Source organism: Manis javanica, chromosome 12, assembly GCF_040802235.1.
Source record: "Manis javanica isolate MJ-LG chromosome 12, MJ_LKY, whole genome shotgun sequence".
NCBI classification, from domain to species: Eukaryota; Metazoa; Chordata; class Mammalia; order Pholidota; family Manidae; genus Manis; species Manis javanica.
Genome location: NC_133167.1, coordinates 26,632,173 through 26,646,095, shown reverse-complemented (window position 1 = coordinate 26,646,095; position 13,923 = coordinate 26,632,173). Strand labels below are relative to the sequence as shown.

General features: G+C 42.5%; 1 protein-coding gene across 2 annotated transcripts in view; it reads right to left on the bottom strand.

The window, feature by feature from the left end:
* Positions 1-217: 217 nt before the first annotated feature.
* The window catches only part of KLF7 (KLF transcription factor 7), an 85,306-nt gene continuing 71,600 nt past the window's right edge, over positions 218-13,923 (bottom strand). For both annotated transcript variants that reach the window (XM_073218228.1, XM_017658894.3), the window contains exons 3-4: positions 13,795-13,918; positions 218-6,407 (exon numbers count right to left, since the gene is read on the bottom strand). In XM_073218228.1, coding sequence (XP_073074329.1) covers positions 6,370-6,407; positions 13,795-13,918 — 162 coding nt within the window. In that variant the 3' untranslated portion in view covers positions 218-6,369. The remainder of the gene's footprint in view (positions 6,408-13,794; positions 13,919-13,923) is intronic.

Sequence of the window (13,923 nt, the reverse complement as noted above, 5' to 3'; positions counted from 1 at the left end):
TGAGCTACCTCACTGAAACCCTAAAATACACACACGTACACACACAACTAACAACCTCCCGAACAAAGGAATATGACCTAATACTGTCTTTCACCTTCCCTTCCTCTGAGAAAGAAAACTCTCGTGAGGTATGTAAGGACCCATCCGTGTTCAAGGATTTTCTTCTTTCTGATGAAATAAGCTAAGGAGAGATACAGGAAGGCATTCCAAGGCCGAGCACATTCTACTGTTTATTACACATATTACATTCTTAAATAAAAATGCGTCACATAACATTTTTTGCATAGATATCTTACAATATACCAATTTAAAAAAGAATTATGAAACAGACCAGTAACAAAAATAAATTTTTTCTTCATTAATAATTTTGTAACATTAACATACCACCATCATATAATACAAATAATAGTTTTAAATCTTAAGACTTTTGTACAGCAAAAAAACTTGACAAAGTAATATATTTATATATATATATATATATATATAAAAAGCTTAAAAAAAATAAAATGTCAAAAAAAGGCATAACCAAGGGCTATAAGACTGGGTACTTCTGTGATATATTATAAATACCAGAGAAGGCCTGAGAGAATGTGACCGGGAGAGGTGGGGGAGGGGAGGGGCTGGGAGTAGGTCTCTCCAAACACACTTGTTAGACACATCTGGCAAAAAGAAAATGTATAGTGCAAAAACTAAACTTCTTCAAGCAACTGTTAAAGAGGGTAACAGAGATTTGAAAGAAAAGTGGTGGTGGCTAGGAAGCTGTGTGATGGGAGTGGGGAAGGGTGATGAGAGCAGGGATTTGGGGGGATTTGTGGGGATTTGTGGAAGGGAAGGGGAGGCTTCAAAAACATTAAACATTTATTTTTGCCTCTGTGTTAGCAAGGTGATGTTGGCCGTAACAGGTGTATTTTTCCTCCCTGGAATGAAGCAGAAGTGAAAGATAAGGAAATAGTTAAACTAAGTCTGCGTTTAGATAGGAAATGCATGCTGGGAAAAACAAAAACAAAAAGGTTGAGAACCAGCCAATGAGCCCAAAAGCCTTTCAGGACCTAGATTTGCAGAAAACATTCTGCCCCTGGTCCGAAGGCCTAAGATTAAAATGTCCCTCTCCCCACCCTCCACCCCTCCCCTCTATGTGGAACTCCCAATGTGGTTTCAATATACTGGCAATTATAAGCATCCATTCCCCCCCAAGAGATATTAGGCACTGGTGGCTACTCCTCTCAAACGTCAGTAGCCTATTTTCCTTCTGTGAAGGTACAATAGGTACATATGCACACATGTCCAGGTGTGTGCATGCATACCACCCTCATTATTCTGACATGGGGTCCATTTTATGGCAGTAGACAGAAGCTGGAGTCAAAGCAATTTACGATTCCAAAGCTCACAGTTAAAAAAAATTGTATAAACAGTCCCCAACAAAGAACATATCAACCTTCCCTCATGACTGCTGAGAGGGAGCCCTGTTTGAAAAGTGTATCTTGTTTGGGAGATGTCTGAAGTGATGGCCTAGGATTTCTCTCTCCATTTTTGATACCTGTTTCCCGAGGACTTATATGTAAATGCAAAACACCTGAAGAATACAGTACTCTATTGGAAGGGTGCACATAAGAAGGTTAATTGCAGCTTTATTTTTCCCTTTGCTGGAATCTATTAGGAACCAACAGAGGAGATTTAAGAAGTGTTAAAAAGCAAGAGAAAACCCTGAAGCCTCAGGCAGTTAGTCATGGGATCTCACATTTAAAAGCAGTTTTTGCTTCCTTCCACACATTTTTGTTGTTCCATCTCAAGTATTCCCAAAGATCCTCATTGAGGAAAGTAGGCCATCAAAGAGGCATTGATGTATAATCAAGCCAGCCGTCTCTTTTTCAGACTGAGATACCACCGTGTTTACCGAAATGTAATCCAGACCCAGCATTCTAATTATCTCCTCCTGCCCCCACCCCACGCTTGGCAGGTGGCTATTTCTGGAAGGTGCCAGGGAAAGCTTCCGCAGGTACATTTCAACCAGGTTCTACTGAATGAATTTTCACTTTGGTAAAGATATGGGTGCAAAATTGTGGCCAAAAATGCTGGCCCTCATAAGATTTGTAAGAAAGAAAGAAATAATGAACCTGATTACTGTACTTACATGTGTTGCATCTCTCTGACTTTCCCTCCCTTCCTCCTTCTCCTAAAACCAAATCACGCAAAAGAGAAGACAGAAGCACTCTGCACTGTATTTTATATTTTATAAAGTGACTTCCATAGAGGAAACCACTGTGAACCAATAAGACTAAATCACTAGGTTTTTGTTGTTCTTGCCATTTGAGTTCATTTCTTTTGATTTTGCCATAGCATGCAGGAGTGGGGCTGAATTCAGAACAGGCAGAATGTTCGAAATGCACTGGATGCGCAGGCCTGAAAGTCCCATCTATTTTCCCTTTGACACACACAGACATGGCTAATCTGGAAGCTTATCCCAAACTAGAGTCTTTAAAAAAATCTTCTCTGGTTCCTAGATTCAAAGAAGATCTTTTAAAAATAGGAATCAGTTCTGCTAACCATTCGTGAGGTTGAGTGTCTTTTTACCCTGTTATAATCAGGCAATCAGAGATGTAAAAAGGGCACGAGAGGTGCAGGAGGGGAAGAGGTGGGACATTTGAAGGGCTTCGCAGGGGAAGCACAGAGAGGGGGAGGAAATGGTCACGTGAATCATCTTGGGGTCTCCGATATTCGTATATAAAATGCAGCTTTGTCATGGAATCTGAACGTTTCTTTTTCTGGACATAATACTCATCACCACCAGGCATTAAGCTGGGCCAATTAACCATTAGTGGGGCTGGAGGCCAGTAGCTAGGAGCAGCATTATAGTATCATGTTTCCACATCTTTGACTTACAGCCAGGTGGTAGGAGAAAGAAGTACAACTTGAAATAAAGAAAATTGTCAATGGCTTAGAAACATTCTTTTTCTGTACATCAAACTCTGAACCCCAGATAAAGTGTGCTTGGGAGGACAACCGCCAGAAACACCCTGCCAGGCTTTTCCTTTCAAATTTGGGATCCCCTGGAATGTCCGGAGGTAACAATTTAAATGAGAAAGCGGTTTGATGTGTTTCAAATGTCCATTAAAGCACTGTTTTAAATAACCTGTCCTCTTGGGAGCAAAGTATCTTCAGGTTTTTTCTTGGAAAGCCTGCTCACTTTGGTAGGCTCTTCCCAACCATCTCTGCCATGTCAGAGACAATGGACATTTTATCACAGATCTGTTTCCAATATGATGGGGGCTACCCTCACTCCCATGGATAGGACTGGTTATCCTTCACAGGTGTCAATCGGGCTAGAGAAGAATAGTTTCAAAGCCATACACTTAGCACCCACCAAATTCTCACGCCATTTCTCACAGTCATCAGTGACTGAAGCAAGCAGGCCCCGCACACCCTGCTCTGAGAACAGTTAGGAGCAGATCACAAAGAACCTCAGTGATACAAAAGAGGGAGGAATTACGGAACATTTCAGACACTGATGAGGACCAAGGGGCCTTTGTTCTGCCATATTCAAATGAGATCTTTTCAAGACCACAGATGACAACAGGGAGCGAGCAAACAATGATTACTCTTTTTCATTCTTTTTTTCTTTTTTTAAAAAAACTTTCTTTTTAATAGAACCTTGCATTGGTCAGTTCAAAAATTAAATTAAGGATGATAAACCCTTAATAGCATTTCGAGAGGCAAGAGCAGCTCCAGCTGAGGAGAGAACATTTGTAAGTAGTGGCAGCCACGGCTAATGCCATCACTGGTGTGTGCGTGCATCTGTGCTGGAGGCTGCGAGAGAAAGGGAAATCAACGAACCAACAGAATCTGGGGGTGTCTAAAGTTTCATCTAGTGTACTGACTGGAGGCGCTACAGTTTTAATACAGCTGAGGTTCAAGGTCCCTCACACATCCTTCATCCAGAAAGGATGCATCACACATTCAAATATTATCCCATGGTACGCCCTGATGGACTGGCCACAAAATGCACTCAAATGCAGTAGAGAACTATGAGATTGTCAGCAAGCAGTGCTCCAGAAATTGTTTCTAGGTCATGTCTAGTTTTAAATCTTTGGAATAAAACTGATTTTTAAAAAATACCCTCCAACTAACATATACATAATTGCCTCCGGCAAATGGGCAGATATTGTATGTGTGTGTTACAGTGGTTTTTCTTTTTCTTTCTTTTTTTGTTTTTGTTTTTTTGTGGATTTTTTTTTTTTTGGTCTAAACTGAAAAAAAGGAAGAAGAGAAAGAAAACTTTAAGGGCCAGACCTCAGAATGCCCGAAGTGTCCAATTGGCAGCTATAGCATTTATGATAAGGAGGCTCCTTTACCCTTAGACGAGTAGTTTCAACGTTTCAGTGAATTCAAAGTTTGCAGAAAGCTGAGAAACCAAATGCCAAGGATCTTGAAGGTTGCTGTCATAAATGGATTTTTGTTTCCTATATATTATTTCCTTTTAAAGACTTCAGTTTTGCATCCCAAATAGGTATGGGGTGGCATTTTAACAGTCAATGAGTCAAACAGTCAAAGGAGGGCAGAAGGGGAGCCAGATGGTATGAAGGAGCAGCAACCATGTGCGGACCAAATGCCACTTTTGTTTTTTAGACGTGTCTTGAAGGGATGGTCCCAGAATATACAAAATATACAATCTGTCCTAATAACCACCCCACTTGCTTGCATAGGCCATTTAATGGTCCTAAAGGCAGTCTTTGGAGTTGAGGCCAGTGCCAGCTAGCTAAGAATGCGGGTAGAGAGCGACCGATATTGGATGTGTGTGGGGGATGAGAAGTAAGGAATGTAAACCCCCTGGGAGTCAGCTTGCCGCGTAAACGTGAGGCCTCTGTTCATCCTGGGCGCGCTAGGTCACAAGTCATGGGGGTCTAGCCAAACAAAGATTAGAAATATGTCTCTCCTGCTGAGCAGACCATGAGAGAAACATCTCAACCCTTCCTTTAAATCTCCACCCTTCATGCCCACAATGGCATTCTGAATTGTGTGTTTTAGCAAGTGGGGTAATATGAGCTCAGTGGGGATGAGAGAGGATAGGACGATATTTTCTGAAGCCACTAGACTTGGGAGGCATCCTCAGTTTTCCCCGCTCTTGGAAAGAGTGATATTTTTTGGCTTTTTGTCAGGTCAGAACCCAGAGTTAGGTTAAATGTGCAGCTGCCCTTTGAGACTAGCAGCATCTATGCTGAGACTGGTTAGAGGGTAGCAATGACACACAGCACAGGGTTGGTCACTATGAGCTGAGGTCATGATGCCTCATGGGGATGAGAGAACTGTGATGTCCCATCTGATTGGCTGCTTCGAGAGCTGGACATCCAAGTGCCGAGAGAGTCCTGGAGAGGTTTAGTCCATGGAGGAAAGATAAAACATTTAAGCTTCCAAATAAGCTTTTCAAGTTTTCGTTAGCAAAAACAGAGATTAAAAAGAAAAAATCTAGCACTGGCAATAAGGTGAGGCTCAAGGGATATACTGTGATTTATCATCAAGGACTTTATTCTCTTGGCCACTTTGCAGTCATGCTAGAAGTTTCCAGAATCCCTAGTGCATATGGTGTGCAAGAGTCAAAAGGTAAGAAAAGAAAACTCCTCCCTTGCGAGTGAAGTCTAGAGAAATGCAGGCCAGGAAGGTGAAAGGTGTTACTCCGGAGTCTGCCGCCGCTAAGGCCGTTGGTATCGACTGGAAAGATCTCAACAGTACTAAGAACCAAAACCGATCAACAGTTCTGTGAGGAAGTTGGACGCACAGAATAGTAGGACTTTTCACACACAAAGGACAAATAAATCAAGAGTTAATTTTGGCTACCAAACTGCAATTTGGTTTTCTAAGTCATTTTCCCCCAACTATTTAAAAGGAAACATTAGTGCTACACAATTGCAACTTTAAGCCGTTGTTGTGTTCTCCTATCAAGTCGCACTGAGAAGCAAGTTAAATAAGCCCCTCTTACTGCTGTCCTCCCGCAGAGACGTCACATCCATTTTCTTTGATTTCCATTGGCAACAGCGGGAAATAATTCCAATAGTGCTGAAGTAAGCAGCCAGTCTGCCTTGCTGAGCTCACCTGGTCATCTTCGCCTTCTGCCATCCAGCTAGGGCAGGGCTTAAAGAACAGACGTATATATTTTCAATATAGCTGAGTGCATGATGGTGTGTGTGGGAGGGTGTGTGTGTGAGTGCGTGGCTATATCTGTGTGGGCGTGTACACAGAGGTTTATAAGTGAGAACTTTCTTCTGCGAAGCAGTGGGTCCCGCCTGAAGTCCAGCCCCCTGCCTCACGGCATTTCCTTCAGACAACGGCCGATGCTATGGCAACTCTGGCCTTTAGGGTTTTTTTAGATATGTCTCTTCATATGGAGGGCAAGATGGTCAGACCTGGAAAAACACCTAGGAAATAAAAACAACAGGGATATTAGAGAACTCAGCTTCTATCACCCCTTGGAAAATGATGAACCCTATCTTTAAGAGGCAACACATAATATATGTGTTGAGAAGCAAGGCGGTGTGTTCGGAAGGTGAGCTCAGGGTTCAAATCCCAGCTCTTCCATGAGCTGTGTGGCTCTGAGCACATTAACCTCTCTGTACCTTAATCCCCCCCTTCAGTAAAATAGGATAATTATAGCACTGACCTCAAAGTTGTATTAAGTGAGATGATCTATGTAAAGTGCTTAGAATATGGCCTGGAACATAGTGAGAGGTCAATGAAAGCTAACTGTTAGTGCTCTAATTATCCTCACTAAGGAAGAGACAGATGGAAAAATGCTTTGGAAATGTGTCATGCCCGTATGCAATACATATGGTAAAGAATGATTAGTCTTATTATCATCAAGTGGTGGAATTCTAACATTTCAACATCCAGATTTCAGTCTTGAGCTTCACCATGGAAGCCCAGAAATGCTGCCTGTGATATCTACAGGTCTACAGAGACACTCCTATATTCAAGTCCATAAAAAGAACAGAAAAGGGAGCTCACATGTATTGAGTATGGTATAATATACAAGCATAGTAACATCCTCAGTAACCTCCCAGGATAAGAATTCAGATACCTTTTGTGTGTGTGTGGTAAGGAAACTGAGGCTAGGGTCAGACAGCTACTGGGTGGCAGACTTGGGATTACAGCACAGACTGATCTGTAAGCCCACTCCATCAAATACCCACTCTTTCTAACTGCTTCCTGGTGCCTGAGGTCCAGCTCTGAGCTCCTGCCTCCATCTGCCTCAAAGCAGATGCAGTGGTCGCCCGCAGTCCTCCCTCTTCCCTCTGGCACCAGCAACTTAATTTTCCTTTGGGTAGCAACCATTCTGCGTTCTCAGCTGTCTGGGGCTGACCCTCCCCCTAAGACTGAAGTTATGGCCACAGTGATCTGCTAAGTGACAGCCATGTGAGTCATAAAGGTTAATGAGCACCAGTCCTGGTCATCTGCTGAAACTGTTGCCAGCGAGAAGCTCTCTTTCCACTAGGGCCGCTAAGCTGCTAAGATTGAAGCCTGGAGTTGCTGGTGTCCATATGGCCACATGGGAAAGAGCCTGCTTGAGGAGGAAGTCAACACCGAAAAATGGGCCGGCAGATAGAAAGAGAGAGAAGGGTCCCAAGGCCAACATCTGAGGACCTGGACCCAACGAAACCTAAAGACAAATCCAATTCTGTTCTTAGTGACCTGAGCTAATAAATACTGGTTGAAGCTAACACAGTCTGTCAGGTCTCTGCATCGTGTAACTAACACAGTGTGCATTTCCATACCTCTGCAGCTTACAAGCTAAGGTTCTGGCTAGAATCCCTGTGAAGCTGCTGCATCAGGCAGCAGTCATTCTTAGCTCTGGGTGTGTGTTTTCCCTCTGCATCCTTCTCTGGAAACTGGCCATCCTCCTACCTGTGAGAATGTTCCCAGGCTCCCTTGAGTTTTAAGATACCCTCGCAGTCCCAAATTCCTGTTAGGATGTTAGCAGGCAGCTCTGTCCAGGTTAGCAAGGCTTCCTGTTTAGTGCAGGATTTCCCTATGTTTGTTCATTCTTCAAACAAACAAACAAACCCATACTATATACCCTGAACCCAACATTGTCCACAGCCTCTGTGTTTATTTCTTAAATAGGTACATGTCCAGGCTAGAACCCTAGGGAAATGAAGCAAAACAGACCAAAGAAAAATGAAAAAACAAAACAAAACAAAACAAAAAACCATGTAGGAATAGGGAAAGTACAGTAGAAAACAACCAAATCCAATAACATACTGAACAATAATCATTCTAATTACACCCACTTATTTCAGGCCCTGATTTGGTATGAACAAGATATTTAGATAATCTCTTAGAATGTTATCTAAAAGGGATTTGATTCACTATAAAACAGTGGTAAATATTCTTTAAGCAAATACTTGATGTGGCGGGTACACAGAAAAGCAATGCAGCCTGTAGGGAATTTGGCATTTAATATGCATAACTGAGTCCCGTTCGAAGGGCACCTTCAGTATTGCCCTCTGCCTGTCCTCTTTCTTTGTTCCCTCCCCCACTGCCTCCTGCCCTCCTTCCTTCTTTCCCTCCTTCCTTTATCCACACAACCCAGAGAAAGAAGATTTAAGTTGGGAAGTTCTTTCTGTAGGTACTTCCTTTTTAAAGTTAACATCCTTGTAAGAACTCTATAAAGAAGCTACCATTCTTATCTCCGCTACCAGATGAATGTTTATCATAAAGAGGTAAAGCCAAAATTTGACCGGAGGTAGTCTGACTCCAGAGCACAGGCTCTTCTCAGTCACACTTGCTTTTTAAGCTGAGAAGAGTGAGAGCTGGGCTGTCAGTTTAAGGTGTCTGTAGTAGGAAGAATAATGGGTGGCCCCTGCCAAAATATGTCTACACCTAATCCCTGGAAGCTGAGTATGTTAGGTTACAAGGCAAAGAGGAGTCAGGTTATGGATAGAAGTGATTCGCTAAGCAGCTGACCTGAAAATAGGGAGAGATTATTCTTGATTATCTGGGTAAGGCCAATGCCATCACAAAGGTCTTTAAAAATGGAAGAGGAAATTAAAAGATAAAACCAGAGAGAGGGCAGCATAAGAAGGACTCAGCGGATCGAGTGACAAAGCAATGGGGTCAGGAGGCAAGGAAATGAGGGCAACCTCTAGAAGCTACAGGCTGCATTGCTTTTCTGTGTACCCGCCACATTAAGTATTTGCTTAAAGAATATTTACCACTGTTTTATAGTGAATCAAATCCCTTTTAGATAACATTCTAAGAGATTATCTAAATATCTTGTTCATACCAAATCAGGGCCTGAAATAAGTGGGTGTAATTAGAATGATTACAAGAACACAAGAAAATGGATTCTCCCTTACAGCTTTTTTTTTTCCCTCTTCCTCTCCTTTTAGTTACTGAAGTATAGCTGATATACAATATTATATTGGTTTCAAGTGTACAACACAGTGATTCGAGATTCGACAGTTATCTCTGTTATTAAATGTTCACCCCAATAAGTGTGGTTACCATCTGTCAATATAGAAAGATACAGTGCTATTGACTATATTCTCTACGGTGTACTTTCATCCCCATGACTAATTTATGATTGAGATTTTGTGCCTCTTAGAACTTCTAAGCAAAGATGCAGCCCAGCCAATTCCTTGATTTTAGCCCAGTGAGACCTCTGTTGGACTTCTAACCTTATAGAACTATAAGACAACAGATTTGTAAAGATAAATGAAGATGATACTAAGTCTATGGCAATTGATAATGGCAGCAACTAGAAAACTAACCCAGAAATTATTCTGGTCAGGCCCAAGCAGTAAAGTCCTGTGAGAAAACATTAGAGCAGGCACCAGGAATCCTGCCTGTCCAACCAAAGGAGGGATGTGGGACTTGAGATGGTAAGAAGAGAAGGAAAGGTTTTGGCAGTGGAAAAAAAATCCGTTTCTTTTCCTTTATCAAGAAAATAGTATTCTTGATACAGAACTTCATTTGAAAATAATATTCAGTAATGTATGTGTTCCAGACTTTTATTGTGCCTTTCCTGGTTGCCTACTCTGTGCTAGGTATCTAGCAATACATGTACGAGCACCTATCTTTACACCTCAAGTTCTTCCAGGGGAAAAAGAAGTAAAAAAATGAACAGAATCTTTAACAAGGTATGACATGTAATTGCACCCCTCCTGAATGAAACTAGCTTCGTTATTTGTTCACATTCTCAGAAGTATATAATGGCTTAGATTTAGATGAGGTCCCTCACCACTGGGATTTTTATTTAAATTCAATATACCAACAAGATACTTGGTCATGATTAATTTGTATTTATTAATTTATACTTCCTGGGCTCCACACAGGACTAGTAAAAGGTAATAGATAAACTCAGCATCTAGAAATGCAAAATCAAATAATTCTTAGGGTAATATACCCCCAGAGGGTATTTACAGCTTCACAGGAGTCAGACGACCCTAAATAACAAGGGCCTTAACGATTGAAATTTGTTCATTACAGAGAACTAGTAAAACCCCTGTTGTCATTTCTCTTGCTTCCCTGAGAAAGGCACACTCCAGTCATGTGGGCATTAAGCTAACAGCAGCCCTCTAAGGAACCAAGGGCTAGAGACAGGTTAATATTTATTATCTATAAGTGGCTGACTCAAAGATCAAAACCAAAATACCTACTACTCTCACTGTCCAAGAACTAGGAGATCACCCTGGTAGCAGCCCCCCTGGGTCGTACCTCTGCTGAGTGGGCAGGACATGGCCTGCGTGTCATCTCTAGGGAAAGAAGATGCCTGTTTACCACCATCCACAGCCTCATGCGCTGAGAAACAAGACTCATCCCTACAGCAGACGGTCACTCCATGGGCTGCGCTACTCAGGCTTGTGTAAGGAAATGGCAGAGCACTCACTGCTCTCTCTTCCGACCTAAACTTGAAGCCAGAGGTCACAAAACCCAGTTTCTTCCTGGGCCAGACAGATGAAGTAAATGAGCGCAATGGGTCAAGCAGAAGGAACACAGACACTTCTGGACTCCGATTCCTCTTTCAGTAAGGCATGGCTATGAAGAGGTACGGCTCTTCTGTACACAGCAAGCATGACGGTACATGGCTACTGGCGGTCTGCCTTCCTATTGGGGACACCATGGGAAGTGGTGGGAACAGAGGGAAATTAGTAATTCCATAGCCATCATTGTTTTCCACTCCAGAAAACAATGGCCATATAAGAGTGTGAGCCCCATGTTACCAGCTCTTCTGACTTTTTTTTCTAGACGTGGCCAGAAATACAGACATTCTTGTGGCATCTAGCAATTTTAAATGTTAGCAAAACAACCGAAGAACTCATGTATTTTTTCAATCTATCTAATAGGCAAAATAAAAGTTAGACTTGGTACATGTTTTAAAGAAAGGAAGCCCCAGTCCTAGCTTAGCCTCAAAATAGAGTAGTCTGATTACTCATATCAGAAGAGGCAAGAGGTAGGTTTCTTACACTCACATACATTGTGGTACCAATAGGATTCAGTGTCCTACTAATGGCTACAGACGCTCTCTGGTCCTGAAGATAAAAGTCTTCTAAGGAATGCTAACTCCCTGGTCACTCCAGACTTTCCTTTCATCTGCTCTGGGACCCCTCCAAGTCCTCAGGCTGCCTCCTAGACCTGCACTTTTAGCACAATCCCTGCAATTGAAGCGCAAGGTGCTCCCTGTCATGAGACACTAATGACAGTCCAGCCCCTCTACCTGACATTGTTGGAAATGTGCTATGATCGGCCAGTGCCATAGGACCTTAACATAAACCTCCCCCAAACCACAATCTCCCTCAAATACTATGGCACAGAATTCGTACCACTGCTCAGCAAATTTCTAGCTTCAGCAATCATGGTATATTTTGATGAAGAAAGTAAAGCAAAAGACTAATGAAATGACCCATCTCTGATATCTCCTTCACCAAAACACCCTGTTGGTTTGAAATATTTCTCCATATAAACCATACAAACGGTCAGATTTAATCCAGGTATATCAACTGCCGGACAGCTGTAAATTCCTCACTACGCAGTCGATTTGAGACTAACTCTGGCAGTTTCTCCATAACAACTCTTTTGTCAATTTCTAAGGAATATGGGGATCCATAATGCACAATGTCCAAGTAGTAGCCTCACCATCCGTCAGCAATGGGTGACTTGTGTGTGTTTTTACCACCACTATATTTTGAAAACTCACAAAGGATTCCAGTTGATATAATGCTCTTCCTCAAAGGACTCTGGGCAAAGAGTCACCAGCTATGTAGCTTCTTTATTAGTAGCCAGGGTTAGAGAACAATGAACTTGAGACGGCAGTTGAGGGAAGATGCCGAATATAGAGAAAAATTATTGAAGTATGATATATAGAAGAACAACCACTGATTCATGTAAATTCAGGGGGACTATGAAGTAAGGGGATAAAAATGAAAAAACAGGTTGTGTTGTTCGGGAGCAGAAGAGAGCTCTGAGGCTGAGAGAGACAATAGCTTCGAGAGGACTACTTCCTTGGCCCTGGGGTGGGGGGTTATCTCTGGACTCCAGCAGGCGTGGGGAGCTTTATTTAGTTCTGAAAGAATGAAGATAAGAGGAAAATAGCCTCTTCAGGAAGAAGGAAAAAAAAAAAGGAGGAACAACACGAATACTCCTTTATAAGCATCTTAAAGGAGCTCCAACCCCACTGGTCCCCCAAGAGACTTGGCCACTCCCGCTCTGCTCTCCAAATAGACGCACACTGCTCCAGAGGCAGGCCTGGGCTCCAGAGGCAGGCCTGGCGAGGGGAGGCGCCGGCAGGGGAACCAGGAGGCAGGATGCAAAAGCGATCCCACTTCCTCCCAGCGAGAGCCAGGCCTCTGTGGACTTCCTGCACACCCCTCCTGCCGTCCTACGTGCTGGGGAACCCTGGGGCTTTCAGAGCTTTTATCGTATTAGAAGCATTTCTCTCATCATAACTGAGACCTTTAATATTGCATTAAAAAGATGGTTAATTTTCTTAAGCTTCCTTTTAAACACAGAAATAGGATTAGAAGGATAACATGCTCAGATGCAAGCCCATTATTTGATTATGTCTAAACCTAATCCTGCCTTCACCTTGGCCTGCAGAGTCTCCATTTTGGGGTTTATTGGTTGATAATGCCAGGGCTGTCAGATACTATTACTTGTGTGGTATCTGTTGCTACGTGCTCTTTCTTCCACTATCAAATGCTCCAGGTTTGAAATTGAATTATAGGATAAGTTCTCAAAGCCTCGCCATCTTTTCGACCCCTGCACCTATTTTCTAAGGAGAAAGAAAGGTTTGGGTGCCCAAAGAATGGGAACTCTCTTCAGCAAATTCACTTCTAATAATACTTCAAAGGAAAGCCTTGTAACTACCCTTCTTTCAGTTAAGAAGCTTTCTATTCTTTCATGTTATTAAGGATAAGAGAAAATGGTATTGATGTTAATAAAAAGGCCTGAAGAAGTAGCTTCAGGTAACCATTCTCTCTATTACTTTTCATATTATACCAAAATTGTCTGTCACATCACCGCTTTGAAGGTAAGAACTGTGTCTTATTGATATCTAGTGACTAACATGGTTCCTAGTCCAAAGCCGGTGTCCAGTAAATACTTGTGTAACTGAACAGAGAATTCATATCATCTCTTGATTAGACCCAAGAAAGCACCTTTATCTCATTAGTTTTCTCAGTGGAGAAGTTGAAAGTAGTCTAGGGCCTGAGTCTCTGTGATGGATCCAAGAGCACATACATGGACAGACCCTCCCCAGCCCACCTCCCATCTCCCCTGCCCATCCCAGCAGCTTCTAAGTTTCCTTACCTGTCGCAGTGGTTGCATTTAAAGGGCTTTGCACCTGTGTGTTTCCTGTAGTGCCTCGTGAGCTCATCGCTTCGTGCAAAACGCCACTCACACCCTTCCCATGAGCACTTGTAAGGCTTCTCACCTGCA